This window comes from Mytilus trossulus, chromosome 14, assembly GCF_036588685.1.
Source record: "Mytilus trossulus isolate FHL-02 chromosome 14, PNRI_Mtr1.1.1.hap1, whole genome shotgun sequence".
Taxonomy (NCBI): Eukaryota; Metazoa; Mollusca; class Bivalvia; order Mytilida; family Mytilidae; genus Mytilus; species Mytilus trossulus.
In genome coordinates this window covers 1,220,344-1,239,735 of record NC_086386.1, presented here as the reverse complement: position 1 = coordinate 1,239,735, position 19,392 = coordinate 1,220,344, and the positions used below count along the sequence as shown (strand labels likewise).

General features: G+C 32.0%; 1 protein-coding gene across 2 annotated transcripts; it reads left to right on the top strand.

The window, feature by feature from the left end:
* The first annotated feature begins 32 nt into the window (after window positions 1-32).
* Window positions 33-11,376, top strand: LOC134697403 (protein ABHD18-like). Of its 2 annotated transcripts, none has more exons than XM_063559664.1 (12): window positions 33-254; window positions 893-1,054; window positions 2,542-2,626; window positions 3,616-3,716; window positions 5,552-5,630; window positions 6,044-6,128; window positions 6,467-6,494; window positions 6,767-6,905; window positions 7,512-7,601; window positions 7,764-7,868; window positions 8,871-9,355; window positions 10,606-11,376. In XM_063559664.1, exons 2-12 carry the CDS (start codon window positions 969-971, stop codon window positions 10,655-10,657), a joined length of 1,335 nt encoding a protein of 444 aa, XP_063415734.1. In that variant the 5' UTR covers window positions 33-254; window positions 893-968; the 3' UTR covers window positions 10,658-11,376. The 2 variants fall into 2 exon arrangements, with proteins under 2 accessions (XP_063415734.1, XP_063415735.1); XM_063559665.1 differs by having other exon boundaries at window positions 36-186.
* The last annotated feature ends 8,016 nt before the right edge of the window (window positions 11,377-19,392 follow it).

Genomic DNA, 19,392 nt, shown 5'->3' with positions numbered 1-19,392 from the left:
TTGAACGTTTGAAGAAAGCGATTTCCCCCTTTATTTTAGGAAGGGACGAAGTTGTAAATAGATTACACCAACCTTCAAACCGCAAATTGTCTATTTTAAAAAGTATTCATTGATTGATTGTAGTTGAACACTTTAAATGGTAGAGGTGTTTTGTCGATGGCAACATATTTCGAGAACCTGACTTTTGTATGTTATAAGATCTCAAGTGAAAAGATATTTATGTTACACACTTAACAGTATATAGACGATCTTGTGTAAGTACGAGTCTACGTGTCCTTGTGTCCAGTATGCTGAATGCGTCTTCTCCAACCGTTGAGTGACCACCGTCATCATGTTGACTTTTCTGTAATTTTTGGTGTGCAAATGAATAATTTTGAAAACACAGTCTCTTGTTACTGTAATTTAGTAGGCTTTACTCAGGTCTGTTCGCCCTGGGTTTGTTCTCCCTACATGTAAATAGATTACTCCAACCTTCAAACCGAAAATTGTCTATATTTTTTTAAGTAATGATTGATTGTGGTTGCGTTCGCGCTACTTTTAAAAAATGTATCAATATTAAAGGCTATCCCGGGACTACTCACAGCTGTTTGTATAACCCCATAAAGACCTTACCTGGCTCTGGACAATAGACATTGTCTCGACATGTTGTAGAATATAATTGTACTTGGGGGTTCTAGATAGATATGGCACAAAAAATATAGGTATCTTGTTTTGTTACCAGCCATGAATAATGGGGTTGCCATGGTCTTAAAACTGATTAACTACAGATATATACTCATCATTTTGCTTTAACTCTTAAAGGTAGAGATGGGTCATGGAAGATTAAGTGGTAGAGTAAGGGACAACCCCCAAACATGGCAAAAAATAACTAACTTATGATGGATATTTTTAGGTATTGATGGAAGTGTCAACCAAATCAAAGTAAACATCTTCTGAACACAATTAATCCTGGAGATAGCTGTCCAAACATGAGTAGGTTTGATCAGTTCTACAGAAAACTTATAGTGACCAAGTTCTTCACTAGAGGCTGGGGAGAACCAGAAAACTTAAAAAAGTAGGTGAAATAGATTAATAATAAAATGATTCAAAGAAATTGCAAGAGTAGAGGACAGCTTGAAGATTTAAAAGAGGTGTGCATATTCTGAGTAAGATAAAATAGAAAATTTAAAAACTTGTGCATTCAGTAATCCATAATTTGGAATGGAATCTTCCATCCAGTCTATGTTTAGCTGACCCAGAAATAACTACAATGTATTAAAGTTTGAGATAGTTTCAGAATCTATACTTAAGTTAAATAAAAAGTTTAAGTTACACAGACAATAACTTATGTCTGTGTCGACAGTTAAGAATTTCAATAGAGAAATCTACATTTTATTGAATGACTGCTTATTTAAAAAGGACCATTAACTGCCAAGGTACTTCTCAGAAAAAAAAAGATATAAGCTATAATTCTTACATGTTTAATTTGTTTGTAAAATATAAGACAAAAATGTTCAGGATGTTTAATTTCTTATTCAAATTTTTCAATTTATTGCGAACCCAGTGGTGATACTTCCACTGATCACTTGATACAATATAGTTAGTCCATTTAGACTTTTGGCAGTTCATTTGTCCCATTGAACAAATACATTAGCTATTGTTCTCTGTGTAGTTTCTTCACTGGGACCTTTAAACTTCTTCTAAGAGAAATCCCTGAGTAAAAAAATTATCTGCTAAATAGAAGAAATATCATGTTTGGCATTTATAAAACTGCCTGCAAGTTTGTGTTTATTCAATATTAATAATATTTTTGTCAATCTGTTCAAAATAAACACTAGTTTAATCATAAAAAGTTTACGTTTTAAAACTTTACTATTGTTCGTACTGAAATTTGCGTCTTTAAGTTTTTTTTTAGTTATAGAATACTTTTAAGAAGGCATATAAACATCACAATTTTTAGTGGTTTTTTTTGTCAAATACATAACGATTATTTTTGTAAATAAAAATGTAACTCTATGTTGAAAATTTTTGAAACACTTTTTACTGTAACAGATTGAAAATATATTATTGATATTGAATAAATACAAAATCACAGGCAGTTTTTTAATGCTAAACCTGTTATTTCTTTCTATTTAGCATATATTTTTTTTACTTAGGTAAACTAATCAATGAGTGATCGATTTCTATTCTCAAAGATATATGTAAAAAGTTGTAGTTATTGCCCTTGTATCTGGGAAAGAAAAATATGTACAAGACATTGGAACTTTGCCAGTTATTTTTATTAGAGTTATGCCTCTTCTTAAATAAAAGTTTTCTGGAAAATACTGTGATCAAGTATTTTTTTGCATTCATAAATAATCAATACCTAGGTATTTAGTTTTATTAACCATGTCATTTTAATTGCTGCCTTTTGTTTTGTAGAATATTTGACTTTAGGAAAATATTGGGGAATAGAGATGATGTCATTTTAATTCCTGTCTTCTGTTTTGTAGAATACTTGACTTCAGGAAAGTGTTGGGGAATAGAGATGAAGTCATTTTAATTCTGTCTTTTGTTTTGTAGAATATTTGACTTTAGGAAAATATTGGGGAATAGAGATGAATGTTACAAACTGGTACCTCCTGATTATCCAGTAACTATAGACAAGGTAATATAGGAAACAGGGAATAAGTTTTAGAGTTGTACATGATTATAGAGTTATATAAATAAAAGTAATTAATCAATAAAACAGAGGCTTTTGAAAATTAAATATAAAAAAACAAATTAAAGTTATGATATGATAATTTAAATTATTATAATTCACATTAAAATGCCATATTTTGATTGTTGAAGAGGAGGGTGTCAATTTACTCTATCACATGGCTAAGCGAGTGACAATTTTTTTTAATGTTACCCTCTGGTCTAGACCAATCAGAAATCGATAATTCAAAGAACAATGAATTGAATTTACATCAAGGAATTAGATACAATGCTTAAGTTCTACATTTTGGCCCAGATTTTATTATCGACTGTTAAAATAAATAAAATAAAACATCTTGCTTGACTTTAGTTGTTTTTTTCTAATGCCTGTAACATGGTTAAGAACGTGACGTCATAGAAAATACTTTTAAAATAAAAGTAATCTGTTAAAGCCAATAATGATAGGACATTCAGTATAATTAATTAAATAACACATAGCTGAGAGGGTGATAGAGCAGATTGGAACCCCTCGAAAAGGCATTGTCAACCTTGGCTTCGCCGCAGTTGACAATGTTTTCTCAGGGTACCAATCTGCTCTATCATCCTCTCAGCTATGTGTTATTTATATAATATTACATACAACAATAAGTTGTCTGCTCAGTATTCAGTCAGTAACATAAGTTAACTTATTAGTGGTTATAATTACTTATGTGTAAGGCTTTTTATTATTTGTTGTGTGGATTCTTTTATTTTCATGGTTACTGATTTTCATGGATTAAGGAAAGCTTGCATGTTCGTGGATGTTTATTTTAAGTTTTGCTGAAGATGCATACAAAATGATACAAGTATTTAGAAAATTTGTTATAAATTTTGAAAAAATTAATGCATATTTTGCTATAGAAATATATCTCTTTCTGAACGTAATGAGTGATTTTTTTATGTTAATATTTTTCACAGGATGAGCTGCAAGGTGATGTTAGAATACTGGAAGGACATTTTGAATCACCATTTAAGAAGTGCATACCAGGACTTATGCCAAAGGAAACAGAAACTGCCAGGTATTTTAATATGATGTTTTTTTTTATCAAGTACCATTTAAAAGTGAAAATTGTCATTTCTTTTAAAAAATGAAACATAAATCACCAGATATTGATTTTTTTTATTTGCATGATTCTGATAAGAAACAGAAATTATGAATTTTGTCTTCTTGCAAATTAACAAAAAAAACAGAAAACAATTGATTGATTCAATGATATTTAAATTTTGCTTATTTTTATAAGGGGAAATTACCCAGATAATTTTATCATTAAAATTTTCATAAAAGAATATTCTGTGTATTATCCTTACAATATAGATGTGTTTGCATGCTTAGGCCACACCAAATTAATTAGTAGTTCTTTGGAAAACCCGCACCTAAATTGCCGAAATTAAAATAAAAAAATAAAAATAAATTTCCCGCACCTCACCTGCCAAAACCAAAAAATAAAAATAAAAATAAAATTCCCGCACGTCGAAAATAAATCCGCATTTTCGACGAACTCGATTCCGGTATTAAAAAAAAAACTTTATCAATTAAGCGTTTGAAAATATGCAGTGTTTGTCATTTGTCAAGCATATTTTTGATTCTGATCAAAAAAGTTGCAAAGATGGAAAACGTGCTGATTGTTTCTGTGATGAAACATTCAGACAAAAATAACAACAAGGCATACATATTAAAAAATACGGCAACACAAACAAAATGTCGGACATTCAGGGAACTATATCAAGAAGCCATTGAACGATGTAGCGATGCACAAAGTGAAATTATTAATATTAAAACCATACAAATAAGTAAGTCGAACAGTTTCGATGATTCTAGTATCGAAATATCTGACGAAAATATGGTATGGTCAATATGTAATGACCTAAACTTTAAATATGTGCAGTTCACAATTGATGATGGATCTACTGCTACTAAAGATGCATCAAATTCAAAACCAAGTGGAATTAATGCATTTTCGGTACTCATGAGCTCACAAAATGAGTTACATATGCCTGATAAACCTGTCCCCTTGTCTGGGAAACAGCTCACTGGGCCACAAAGACTTTACTCTGATATCATTGATTGGGCCTCAAACATTGACTCCATGATGCATCTGGTTGAAATCTTAGTTATAACATAGGCTTATAAATGTAGGTTATGTAGGTATTTCCATGTTGGTATGTTTTGGTGTAATTTATTTTCTGATATTTAATTGTAAAGTAGCACTAGCTAGAACCCCCAGTTTCCACTGTGCTTGGATTGACTGGTTAGTGATCCATATGCATAAACACAAAACACACACCATGCAGTTATGTTACAAGAAGCTAGCCAGCATACTACAGAGGGTGTCTAAGGACCAGAAGGTGCATATACTACAGATGAAAGCAGTGCATATTAAAAGCAGATAGCCATATAAAGTTCATGCATAAAAAAATATGTTCAAAAGTGTATATTTGTGCAGTGTTAATTATACAAACAACAAAACAAAATGAAAAAGAATGCAGAAAGTTGAAATACATATAAAAAGGGAGATAATTTAATTATATCAAATTATGTCCCCTTTCAATTAAGTGAGGTGAAAATTCAGTTGCTTCTTTTAGGTAAAAGATATAAAAATTGAGAGAGAAAAAATATCGCTCGCTCCATATTTCTTCAAAATTTGAGGCGAAGAATTTAAAAATATAAATTTAAATTTCGCTCGCTCGCCCCATTTTTTTGGGGTAAAATCTCAAAGAACTATTAATTAATTTGGTGTGGCCTTAGGCCTGTATCTAAGCTTGTTATTTATCTATTTTTTGTTTGCTTCAAAGTCCAGTGGCAAATATTTCATGCATGTTCAGGACATTCCAAGCTTTATATTTTAAATTGTAGATTTCAAATGATCTTGCCAAAAGAGTGGAAAAGTCATCATAAACCTGTGTGTTTACAACTAGCTGGAACTGGAGATCATGTATGCATTATATATAACTTTATGAACATGTGAAGGTAGAAAATTGTTACTGTTCTTAAGGAATGTGTTATGAATTTTCCTATTTTGTTTTGTTGCAAAAAGCGAGCCCTGTCACCCAAATATTTCTGTTAATTATCTGAAAGCACATTGCAAAAGTAGTTCTCTTTAATTTTATCTAAAATTCAGCTGTTTAGTTATCTGTATATCAATCAAAATAGTTTTTTTCGTGCATAATCTATTAAAGATACAAAATCTGACAATTATGCAGAACCTGTCTCTTGAAAAAAGCCCTCTGACACATATCTATATTGATAAAAACTACATTTTAGGAAATTTATAAAACTATCAATTTTGATTTAAACCCCCTATCTACCTTAAGGTTCTATTGATGTTTTAATATTATTTTATTTCAGTATTACTGGAGGAGAAGAACAGTTGTAGCTCGTCCTTTGTTGAAAGAAAGTGGAATAGCATCTATAATTCTGGAAAGTCCATATTGTATCCTTTATAAAGAGGAAACCAAACAATGTGACAAATATGGAGTATTTATAAAAATAAGATGTGGTATAATTTCCAATGAGAAAACTCCTCAAGAGATGATGTAGAAGTAATCAAATATAGATCCCCCTACAGCCTTAAACAATGAGCAAAACTTTTACCAATAAGTCAGCAATACATAATATTTTGTTGATGTTGCCTTTTGCCTCAGAAATGAAGATTACAACCTTCTCATTTGGGATTCTTTCTTTAAATGTGAAAAAAATCTGAAGTAAGGCAAAGCTGAGTGTTTGTCTCTGAATCTACTACAAATGAATGAATCCTTAACTGAAGATAAGATGGTTTAAGGAAACCTAAAAGACAGTTGTAAGTTTTAGTCAATTTTATTTAGAAGTAGATTCTGAAAAAAAAGATTTGTAAATTGAACTTAGAATAGGAAAGAAAAATTGTACAATTCAGCTTTAATATCACATGCCAAAGATAGATTAATCCATATAGCATTTAAAAATGAACCAAGTATTTGCTTTTAATTTAATAATGATTTTAAAGTGACCATACTTTATAAATATCTTATATGGCTAATTATGTATATCTATAGTTGCTTTCCGAGGTTTAATAACTACTGATAACTGTTTCAGGAGATCCAGTCTACATTATACCTGTGACCTGTTTGTGATGGGAGGAGCCCTGATGTTAGAGTCCCTAGTCTTATTTAACTGGTGTGAACGACATGGCTTTGGACCATTAGGTGTAACAGGCATATCTATGGGGGGATTTGTAAGTACTGTTTTTATTCACTATTGAATATTTATTTTACCTAATTCAGACCACTCATGATATGAATCATCCCATATGCAACATTTTTTACTTAATAGACATGTGGGGCATAAATTCAATGAGACAGTAACCCAACAACAAAATTAACCAAAAGTCCTCTTGAGATCAACATAAAAAACTGGAAAATAAGAACAAAGCTTTGCAAGGGACATGTATGGAATGCCCCAATATATATTCAAATCATATTAATCATGAGTAAGAAGGAGTGTCAGGTTAAATAAATTGATCATTTGATTTTCGGACTAAAAAACATAACATCTTGATTTCAGTTGCATTTATTTCAAAACAAAAATAAATATTTCGGTTACCTGCCCAACCAGCTGAGTCTGAACTTTCCTGGCTGTTTATCAAATAGGAATTCTACGGCACTTTTAAATGTTGTAACTTTACAATTTGAAATGCGAATGCGAACTTCCAAACATTTATACTATGTTTTTAATTCAGGTGAAAAAAACAGGTTTATTGGTATTTTTTCCAGTCTTGTTGAATTGATCTTTGAATCTATTAATCAAGGTTAAATAATAAAACATTTTCTTTCCATTTTAGATGGCCTCCCTTGCAGCATCAGTTTATCCAAAGCCAATATCATTGATCCCATGTTTATCATGGACAACAGCCTCCACTGTCTTTACAAAGGTAAGATGGCCTCACTTGCAGGGTCAGTTTATCCAAAGCCTAGTATACATATAATAAATGACTTTATGATAAAAGAACGTTAGTAATTTGAGCAATAAAGGAAGTTTTTTAAAGTTTTAATTCATGGATATATAATTGAATGCATTAAATTGTTTTTTTCAGGGAGTAATGAGCCAGGCAATACCATGGAAGGTTCTAGAAAATCAATATTCAGTGGACACTGTTTATGCTGATGAGATCAAACACACACTTATCTCCCCTGAACAGGTAAATATACACACTTATCTCCCCTGAACAGTTTAATATTCAGACTTTAATTTATCTCCCCTGAATAGGTTAATATTCAGACTTTAATTAATCTCCCCTGAACAGGTAAATATTCAGACTTTAATTTATCTCCCCTGAACAGGTAAATATTCAGACTTTAATTTATCTCCCCTGAACAGGTCAATGTTCACACTTATCTCCCCTGAACAGGCAAATATGCACTCATCTCTCCTGGACAGGTAAATAAAATTTTACGAAGAGATCTAACATATAATTATCTCTTGTTAACAGGAAACCTTGTCTTTTGGTTGAACACTTTCATTACTGATTTAGTAGTACCTTCTGTGGCAGGGCAACATGATTTAAAGTTGATTATCTAACCTGAGTTAGTTTTGCAGCAGGTGCTCCTAGAAATCTTGAGAATATAAACACTAATTTGTTAAACAATTAATAAAGAATTAGAAATGATTGCACTTTGTGATATTTTCAAAGTTTTTAGCAGTAAATTCAGGAATAATGTCATTTCACATCTGAAAAGTTTGATTTCTTTACCTTAAATGTTCAATGTTGTCAAAATGTCTATGTTTCATGATGCAAGGATGAAATTAGAATGTAAATAACATAATCGAAGTAAACTATTTTAAAAGTAATTCTGTAACTAAAATGACATAATTTTGACATGAATTATTTTTTAATGTAGGTTTTAGGATCCACTTATAACATTTTACCCGTAGCCAGGAGGGTTCGGCGGGGTTCAGACAAACCCCCCTTGAAAACAAATAAGCACTGTTAAAGTCAATTTTCTGTTCAAATTGTGACTGTTAAAGTTGAGTTTGTGAGTACAACGACCTCCCCCTTGGAAATTCCTGGCTACGGGCCTGAACATTGGGCATGAGTTTGTTAAAAATCTACTCTTACAAACTTGAAGATTCAAAGTTAAACCAGTCTCCTTCAAACATGGAGAATATAGACACTAATTGACATGATTTATTTTAAATGTAGGTTTTAGGATCCACTTATAACATGGGACATGAGTTTGTTAAAACCTACTCTGACAAACTTGAAGATTCTAAGTTAAACCAGTCTTATTCAAACATTGAGAAAACCCTGAAGGAAAGACACAGTCATGCATTCATGGATGATAAAATGGACGTCGAAGCTGATATACATTCAATGGAAGACTACATCGTTAAGAAGAGTGGGTGTAAGGGAGATAACAAGACAGTGGGGAAATCCCCTATAGACAGGAAGAGTCTTAAAGATAATGCCCTAGATTTTATGAGAGGAGTTATGGATGAATGCACACATTTAGGCAATTTTTCCATTCCAGTGGACCCAAGTCTGATAATCATTGTAGCAGCCAACCATGATGCCTATGTACCCAGAACCAATGTTATAAGTTTGGAGCAATTATGGCCTGGTTCTCAAGTCAGATATATAGACTCAGGACATATCAACGCTTTTCTATTCCACAATGTACAATTTAGGTGAGTTTTATTTTAAATAATGATCGAGAAATTTGTATACAGGGGTTAAATTAAGCCTTAGTTCAGGGCTCATGATCTTCTACTATTGTAATCAGACTTTAGTTTTGGTTACTAGCTACACCCAACAGACCTTCGATTTGACAAGAAATAAAAATCAACTTTTCCAACCATTTTAACCATCAGTAAGGTCAAATACTATTGTCAACGTATATCCCCTCAAGGATTTGTCTAGCAATCCACATGGTCCAGTATTCGGATCCATTCCTGATAGCAAGTTCCTTACATTTTTCCCAATTTAGAGACCAAATTTTCCAAAGATCTCAAAATTGATTTTTGTCTGTATTATTGATGACAGCAATGTTCATATTGTTCAACGGCTAGGTTAATGCCAAAAATCTCCAACAAGTAATGTGTATAATATTCCTGACTTGGTACAGGCATTTTCAAATGTAGAAAATGGTGGATTAAACCTGGTTCTATAGCGCTAACCCTCTCACTTTAATAACAGTCTCATCAAATTCCGTTATATTTACATGATGCGTTAAATAAACAGTCACAATTAATAAAATAGTCAAAATATGGGTACATCAGTCATCATTGTATAACAATTTTAAAAGGGGACAATTTAACCGAACACAAAAACATCTTCTATCTACGAACACATTAATTGATTTGAGTGTCTGACGTCAGAAAATTTTATACGTCACATAAATTTGTCGTTCAAAAATATTTGTTTGTTTGTTTAGTAATAAATTTAAAATTGTTGAGACAACACACCAACCCACAGTGACACCCTCTTCTATACCAAAAACAAACAATTGTTTGAATTCATAATATACAAGACAATTACATTTATTATCAAACTTGGTATACAACAGTGACGCTGACAATTAAACAAGCTAACCTAACACCAAAAAGCACATTAATTTTGTATCTTACTGAGTTATGAAATATTCCAAGTAAAAGTAGGACCTGGAATTTAGGTGGTGGACCTTTCAGTTCAGAGTGTCAAAGGCCCTAGACCTTCCAGTGCCAAATGTTTATTTGAACTACTGGTTTAATACTGAATCAGTATACATGCTTCTCAAATAACTCTGATAAGATAATCTAGACCATTTTGCCACTGCCATTTCTTGTACACTTGCGTCAAGTTTTGTACATTTACCTAATTAGAAAACAAATAAATGTGTATGAACATTAACCTTTTTTAAAAACATGCAAATAATGTGTTTAATGTTTTTATATTTCAGACACGCTATTGCAGATTCATTTAATGAGCAGATTAAAAAATATCACAGTTGACGCAGGGAAAACATAGGTCTTCTTACATCAGATCATAGGTCTCTTTACATCAGATAACCCAGGGAAAACATTGCTCTTTTTACACCAGTATTACACTATTGGCAGCATTTAATCCGATGTATGTGTTCAATTGTGTATTGTGTACACTGTGAAAGTCAGATCTTAGTCAATATTGTCTGAATTGAATGTGAAGTAATTTATTTACATGACAGTGGACAGTGAATTATTAAGTCAGATCTTAGTCAATTTATTTTTTATGACAGAAGACAGTGAATTATTTAGTCAGATATCAGTCAATAGTTTAACATTTATTTTTATTTAAAGTGAAGTGATGTGATTTACATAACAGAAGTCAGTCAGATCGTAGTAATATTATATTCATTTATATGTGGAGTAATTGATTTACATAACAGTTGTCAGTTTGTTCCTAGTCAATATTTTTATTTGATAATTATCTGGTAGAATATCATCTTTTGAGTTATTTCATGCTGTGTCTTGCTCAAGGTTTGAACATAAGATTAGAAGGGACAGATTTTCATTTCTTGCATTTCAGGGATGTAATAATAAATGAAGTGGGAATTGATTGTGCAGGATGAAGGTCTATGACCAAAACTTCCCTATATACAGTAATTCAGACAGTAAAATCTTATATTAATATTGTGGATTTGTAAGTAAATAAGTTTGTAAACAATGTAAATGCTATGGTAGTGTTTTACATATCTGTGATATTTTAACAATAAAACTGATTTATTTAATAAACTATGTTTTGAATGAAAGTTGCCAACAATTATAGGAAATAGAGGTTAGTTATAACTGGTTTTCTTTAGGTGGATTATTGATCAAGGTTAAACTTGTGAGGTCAAGTCCATATCTCTGATACTATAAACAATAGGACTGTATTTGGTGTATAGAATGATTGTTAGGTGTAAATATATGTCTGACGGGTTTCATCCCAATTTTGGTTCTATGGACAGTTTAGTTTCTGTGATTTGACCTGTCCCTCAATTGCTGTATTAATTAAAGAACCTTAGTGAGCACGCTCACATACCCCACGTCCCAAAATTGTCATTGGAGAAATTAAATAAGTGTAAGAAGAAAAAAAATTGTATAAGAAAAATTAATTTCCTGCCAATATGCACATCTAAATAGTATGTCCTTATTATGTACAAAATTTCATGAAATTCTGTTGTGTGGTTAGGAGTTGCGATAACAAACTGTTGCAGTAGAACATTGAAGCAAATAAGTTCTAAGGGGCGTAACTCCTAGAAAAAAAATTGAATCACAATTTCCCGTCAATATGCACAACTACATAGTTTGTCCTTATTATCTGGAAAGGTTTTGTGAAATTCTGTTGTACGGTTAGAGAGGAGTTGCCATGACAAACTGTTGCAGTAGTACATTAAAGCAAATAAGTTCAAAGGGGCGTAACTCCTAGAAAAAAAATTGAATCGCAATTTCCCGTTGATATGCCCAACTACATAGTATGTCCTTATTATCTGAAAAGGTTTCGTGAAATTCTGTTGTGTGGTTTGAGAGGAGTTGCGATGACAAGAAACAGGACTGACAAACGGATGGGTCAAAAACATTATACCCTCCGCAACTCGTTGCGTGGGGTATAATAAAGCTATAGGATGACTCTCTTTGTGTATGGAAGAATTGTAACATGATTATGTCTGTCTGGCAGGGTTCATTTGACCTTGACCTCATTTTCAGTTATTGATCAATAATAAGTTTTTGTGGTTTTCTCAATCTGTCTGGTACATTATGCAATAGGTCAGCTATATTTGGTGTATGTAATTATTGTAAAGTGTACATGTCTGTTTTGCACTGTTCATATGACCTGGACCTGACCTCATTTTCATGGTTCTTTGATCAATGTTAAGTTTTTGTGGTTATCTCATTCTATACGGTACTTAATGCAATAGGTCAGCTATATTTGGTGTATGTAATTATTGTAAAGTGTACATGTCTGTATGGTAGGGTTCATTTGACCATGAACTCATTTTTAGCTCACCTGGCCCGAAGGGCCAAGTGAGCTTTTCCCATCACTTTGCGTCCGGCGTCCGTCGTCGTTGTTAACTTTTACAAAAATCTTCTCCTCTGAAACTACTGGGCCAAATTGAACCAAACTTGGCCACAATCATCATTGGGGTATCTAGTTTAAAAAATGTGTGGCGTGACCCGGTCAACCAACCAAGATGGCCGCCACGGCTAAAAATAGAACATAGGGGTAAAATGCAGTTTTTGGCTTATAACTCAAAAAGCAAAGCATTTAGAGGAAATCTGATATGGGGTAAAAATGTTTATCAGGTCAAGATCTATCTGCCCTGAAATTTTCAGATGAATCGGTCAACCCGTTGTAGGGTTGCTGCCCCTGAATTGGTAATTTTGTGGAAATTTTGCAGTTTTTGGTTATTATCTTGAATATTATTATAGATAGAGATAAACTGTAAACAGCAATAATGTTGAGTATAGTAGGATTTACAAATAAGTCAACATGACCGAAATGGTCAGTTGACCCGTTTAGGAGTTATTGCCCTTTATAGTCAATTTTTAACCATTTTTCGTAAATCTTAGTTATCTTTTACAAAAATCTTCTCCTCTGAAACTACTGGGCCAAATTGAACCAAACTTGGCCACAATCATCATTGGGGTATCTAGTTTAAAAAATGTGTGGCGTGACCCGGTCAACCAACCAAGATGGCCGCCACGGCTAAAAATAGAACATAGGGGTAAAATGCAGTTTTTGGCTTATAACTCAAAAAGCAAAGCATTTAGAGGAAATCTGATATGGGGTAAAAATGTTTATCAGGTCAAGATCTATCTGCCCTGAAATTTTCAGATGAATCGGTCAACCCGTTGTAGGGTTGCTGCCCCTGAATTGGTAATTTTGTGGAAATTTTGCAGTTTTTGGTTATTATCTTGAATATTATTATAGATAGAGATAAACTGTAAACAGCAATAATGTTGAGTATAGTAGGATTTACAAATAAGTCAACATGACCGAAATGGTCAGTTGACCCGTTTAGGAGTTATTGCCCTTTATAGTCAATTTTTAACCATTTTTGTAAATCTTAGTTATCTTTTACAAAAATCTTCTCCTCTGAAACTACTGGGCCATATTTAATCCAGACTTGGCAATCATCATCTTTGGGGTATCTAGTTTTAAAAATGTGTCCGGTGACCCGACTATCAAATCAAGATGGCCGCCACAGCTAAAAATAGAACATAGGGGTAAAATGCAGTTTTTGGCTTATAACTCAAAAACCAAAGCATTTAGAGCAAATCCAACACAGGTAAAATTATTAATCAGATCAAGATCTATCTGCCCTATAATTTTCAGATGAATCTGACAACCCATTGTTGGGTTGCTGCCCCTGAATCGGTAATTTTAAGGAAATTTTGCTGTTTTTGGTTATTATCTTAAATTTTATTATAGATAGAGATAAACTGTAAACAGCAATTATGTTCAGCAAAGTAAGATTTACAAATAAGTCAACATGACCGAAATTGTCAATTAAACCCCTAAGGAGTTATTGTCCTTTATAGTCAATTTTTAACAATTTTCATAAAATTTGTAAATTTTTATTAACATTTTCCACTGAAACTACTGGGCCAAGTTCATTATAGATAGAGATAAATGTAAGCAGCAAGACTAGTAAAGTAAGATTTACAAACACATCACCATCACCAAAACACAATTTTGTCATGAATCCATCTGCTTCCTTTGTTTAATATTCACATAGACCAAGGTGAGCGACACAGGCTCTTTGGAGCCTCTAGTTATGGTTTGGTCTGTTTCCCAAAGTTCTTTAAGCTTAATGCATTGGGACAACTTTATTTGGTAAATGGATTGATTTAAAGGTGACATGTCAGTCTGGCATGGTTCATCTGACCTTAATCTCATTTTCATAAATGATCAAAGTTAGATTATGTTGTACATTTACTTTTAGCTAGTAAAACCTTCATATTTAAGTCTTTCAGCATAAATTCAATCACAAGAAAATAAGGCAAGATATTTCTGTGTGTGCACTGTTGTGTTTAAATGTGTATGCTATTATCATACACTGCCCTTTTTATCAGGAGCACATCAAGTATAATCTTGTGATAATGACAGTTTCACTGGATGAAAATATGTTCAACAAATGAATGACATTTCAGAGAAAGGTTTCATGCCCTGTACCTAGTCAGGAAAATGGCCATTGTTATATTATAGTTTGTTTCTGTGTGTTACATTTCTGTGATGTGTTTCTGTTGTAGTTCTCTTATATTTGATACGTTTCCCTCAGTTTTAGTTTGTAACCTGGATTGTTTTTTTTCTATCGATTAATGAATTTTGAACAGCCATCTTCTACTGATGCCTTTATTCGTGCTGCAGAAAATAATATTGGCTAAAATCGGAAATATTTTGAAACTTCCGACGGGAATTTATGTTTAATAATAATATGTTGTAAATTAATAGCCTATAAGGTAACTTGATGTTCCAGAAATGTACCAATAAAATGGTCTTATTTTAATAAGATATGAAAATATGTATAATCAAGAACATGTGCCATTGCTATTCTATGTCCATGTTCAGTGTATCATGTAAATCAATGTCAAAGTCATAATTAAATATACAAATATAAATTTTCTCTCATAATGAAAATGTGTACAAATTTTATAAAGTTGATGGGACCTCAACTTCATTGTTTACTTCCTTAAGGTAAAACCTGAACCAGTTTTCTAATTTTACACTATCACATTCCATGTTCAGTGAAACATGAAATTATGGTAATTCCGCGGAACCCAGTAGCTCGCCTATTTTTATACGACCGCAAATTTTGAAAAAATTTTCGTCGTATATTGCTATCACGTTGGCGTCGTCGTCTGCTTCGTCGTCGTCGTCCGAATACTTTTAGTTTTCGCACTCTAACTTAAGTAAAAGTAACTAGAAATCTATGAAATTTTAACACAAGGTTTATGACCACAAAAGAAAGGTTGGTATTGATTTTGGGAGTTTTGGTCCCAACATTTTAGGAATTAGGGGCCAAAAAGGGCCCAAATAAGCATTTTCTTGGTTTTCGCACTATAACTTTAGTTTAAATTAATAGAAATATATGAAATTTTGACACAAGGTTTATGACCACAAAAGAAAGGTTGGGATAGATTTTGGGAGTTTTGGTTTCAACAGTTTAGGAATTAGGGGCCAAAAAAGGGCCCAAATAAGCATTATTCTTGGTTTTCGCACAATAACTTTAGTTTAAGTTAATAGAAATCAATGTAATTTAAACACAATGTTTATGACCACAAAAGGAAGGTTTGTATTGATTTTGGGAGTTTAGGTCCCAACAGTCTAGGAATTGGGGGCCAAAAAGGGACCCAAATAAGCATTTTTCTTGGTTTTCACACCATAACGTTAGTATAAGTTAATAGAAATCAATGTAATTTAAACACAATGTTTATGACCACAAAAGGAAGGTTGGTATTGATTTTGGGAGTTAAGGTCCCAACAGTTAAGGAATTAGGGGCCAGAAAGGGACCCAAAAAAGCATTTTTCTTGGTTTTCACATCATAACTTTAGTACAAGTAAATAGAAATCTATGAAATTTAGACACAAGGTTTATGACCATAAAAGGAAGGTTGGTATTGATTTTGGGAGTTTTGGTCCTAACAGTTTAGGAAAAAGGGGCCCAAAGGGTCCAAAATTAAACTTTGTTTGATTTCATCAAGAATTGAATAATTGGGGTTCTTTGATATGCGGAATCTAACTGTGTCTGTAGATTCTTGATTTTTGGTCCATTTTCAAATTGGTCTACATTAAGGTCCAAAGGGTCCAAAATTAAACTTGATTTGATTTTGACAAAAAATTATTTGGTTGGGTTCTTTGATATGCTGAATCTAAACATGTACTTAGATTTTTGATTATGGGCCCAGTTTTCAAGTTGGTCCAAATGGGGGTCCAAAATTAAACTTTGTTTGATTTCATTAAAATTGAATTAATGGGGTTCTTTGATATGCCAAATCTAACTGTGTATGTAGATTCTTCATTTTTGGTCCTGTTTTCAAATTGGTCTACATTAAAGTCCAAAGGGTCCAAAATTAAACTTAGTTTGATTTTAACAAAAAATGAAATCTATGGGTTCTTTGATATGCTGAATCCAAACATGTACTTAGATTTTTGATTATGGGCCCAGTTTTCAAGTTGGTCCAAATCAGGATCTAAAATATTATATTAAGTATTGTGCAATAGCAAGTCTTTTCAATTGCACAGTATTGCACAATGGCAAGAAATATCTAATTGCACAATATTGTGAAATAGCAATATTTTTTTAATTAGAGTTATCTTTCTTTGTCCAGAATAGTAAGCAAGAAATATCTAATTGCACAATATTGTGAAATAGCAATATTTTTTTTTAATTGGAGTTATCTTTCTTTGTCCAGAATCAACTCAAATCTTTGTTATATACAATGTATATTCACTTTTTACTACCAACTGATAAATTAAAATAATCTTTACCATTCAGTGATAACAAGCAGTTTTTTTACATCTTAATATTTTATGATGTATTTAAATGAGTAGTTATTGTTGCAAACTCCATTAGAAATTTAATTGAGATTAATTTGGAATAAGGGAAAGGGGGATGTGATTAAAAAAAATGGGTTCAATTTTCTCATTTGAAATGAAATTTCATAAATAAAATGAAAATTTCTTCAAACATTTTTTTGAGAGGATTAATATTCAACAGCATAGTGAATTGCTCTAAGACAACAAAAATTTTAAGTTCATTAGAACACATTCATTCTGTGTCAGAAACCTATGCTGTGTCAACTATTTAATCACAATCAAAATTTAGAGCTGAATCCAGCTTGAATGTTGTGTCCATACTTGCCCCAACCGTTCAGGGTTCAACTTCTGTGGTCGTATAAAGCTACGCCCGGCGGAGCATCTGGTCTCATTTGAAATTTCATAAATAAAAAGAAAATTTCTTCAAACATTTTTTTGAGAGGATAAATATTCAACAGCATAGTGAATTGCTCTAAGAGAAAACAAAAATTTTAAGTTCATTAGAACACATTCATTCTGTGTCAGAAACCTATGCTGTGTCAACTATTTAATCACAATCCAAATTTAGAGCTGAATCCAGCTTGAATGTTGTGTCCATACTTGCCCCAACCGTTCAGGGTTCAACCTCTGCGGTCGTATAAAGCTACGCCCTGCGGAGCATATGGTTACTGTTAATCGCAGGCTCAACAAAAATGAGGCAAAAAATCAATGAAAATATTCCTCTTGATACTATCTTAAGATTGTAAGAAGCTTCTGTCCAAGTTTGGTAAAAATCTAGGATAGTTAATGAATCTAATAAATGTTTTGAAAACTTTAAGTGCAGACTGTATGTAATGTTAACTAGAAGAAAATCTAAGTCCATTTAAAAGTAAAATACAGAAAAAAATGGAGTTATCTTTTTACAAAATTTACTTCTGGATACTATCTTATGATCATAAATAAGCTTCTGTCCAATTTTGGTACAAACCCAGATAGTTTAAGAAAGTTATTAAAAATTTTAAAACTTTAACCACAGAGTGAATGTAATGTTTCCTCGCAGAAAAAACTAAGTCCATTTAAAAGTAAAATACAGAAAAAATGGATTTTTTTTTTTACAAAATTTACTTCTGGATACTATCTTATGATCATAAATAAGCTTCTGTCCAATTTTGGTACAAACCCAGGATAGTTTAAGAAAGTTATTAAAAATTTTAAAACTTTAACCACAGAGTGAATGTAATGTTTCCTCGCAGAAAAAACTAAGTCCATTTAAAAGTAAAATACAGAAAAAATGGATTTTTTTTTTTACAAAATTTACTTCTGGATACTATCTTATGATCATAAATAAGCTTCTGTCCAATTTTGGTACAAACCCAGGATAGTTTAAGAAAGTTATTAAAAATTTTAAAACTTTAACCACAGAGTGAATGTTATGTTTCCCCGCAGAAAAACTAAGTCCATTTAAAAGTAAAATACAGAAAAAATGGATTTATTTTTTTACAAAATTTACTTCTGGATACTATCTTATGATCATAAACAAGCCTCTGTTCAAGTTTGGTACAAACCAAGGATAGTTTAGGAAAGTTATTAAAATTCTAAAAACTTTAACCACAGAGTGAATATTTGTGGACGACAGAATGTAGGATCGCTTAGTCTCGCTTTTTCGACTAAAGTCGAAGGCTTGACAAAAATCATTTTTATGTAGTCATTGAACAATGCTATGAGGTGAGGTCCTGGATAACAGGCCTTGATGGCATAAAACTTTGCTTAGTGCTCTGAGCACAAAAATCATGCTCAAAACATGAAATCCAGCAACTTGATTGGTTGATTTTCGAGTCTGAGTACAAAAATCATGCTCGAAAGTTTAATGACCATGAGGCCAGGTATACCTTAATCAAAATTCAAAATATACATTAACTCTTTTTGCCAATTGAAATATTTATTTAAATAAAGTAGCACCTCAATTAGTGTCCCTATGTAGAGCATATTACTATATTTGTCAAGAAAAATCAATTTGTGACCATGATATCCACAATTGATGCCTGAAAAGCTTAAAATATAATACTGGTATCTCTTAATGGGAAATAACTTCTGTGAATTTCTTTGGTATAGTTAAACCACAAATCTAAATGTTCAACCAAGCAATACACTAATAATAAATATGTTTACACTAAGCATACATTTTTTGTAGCTAGCTTGTATACACCTT

Bases quoted from the DNA above. Each gene is read 5' to 3' on its own strand.
- LOC134697403 (XM_063559664.1), top strand. From the start codon at position 969: ATGAGTAGGTTTGATCAGTTCTACAGAAAACTTATAGTGACCAAGTTC. The intron at 1,055-2,541 runs GTAGGTGAAATA...TTTGTTTTGTAG, and splicing joins GAACCAGAAAACTTAAAAAA to AATATTTGACTTTAGGAAAA. The intron at 3,717-5,551 runs GTATTTTAATAT...TTTAAATTGTAG, and splicing joins AAGGAAACAGAAACTGCCAG to ATTTCAAATGATCTTGCCAA.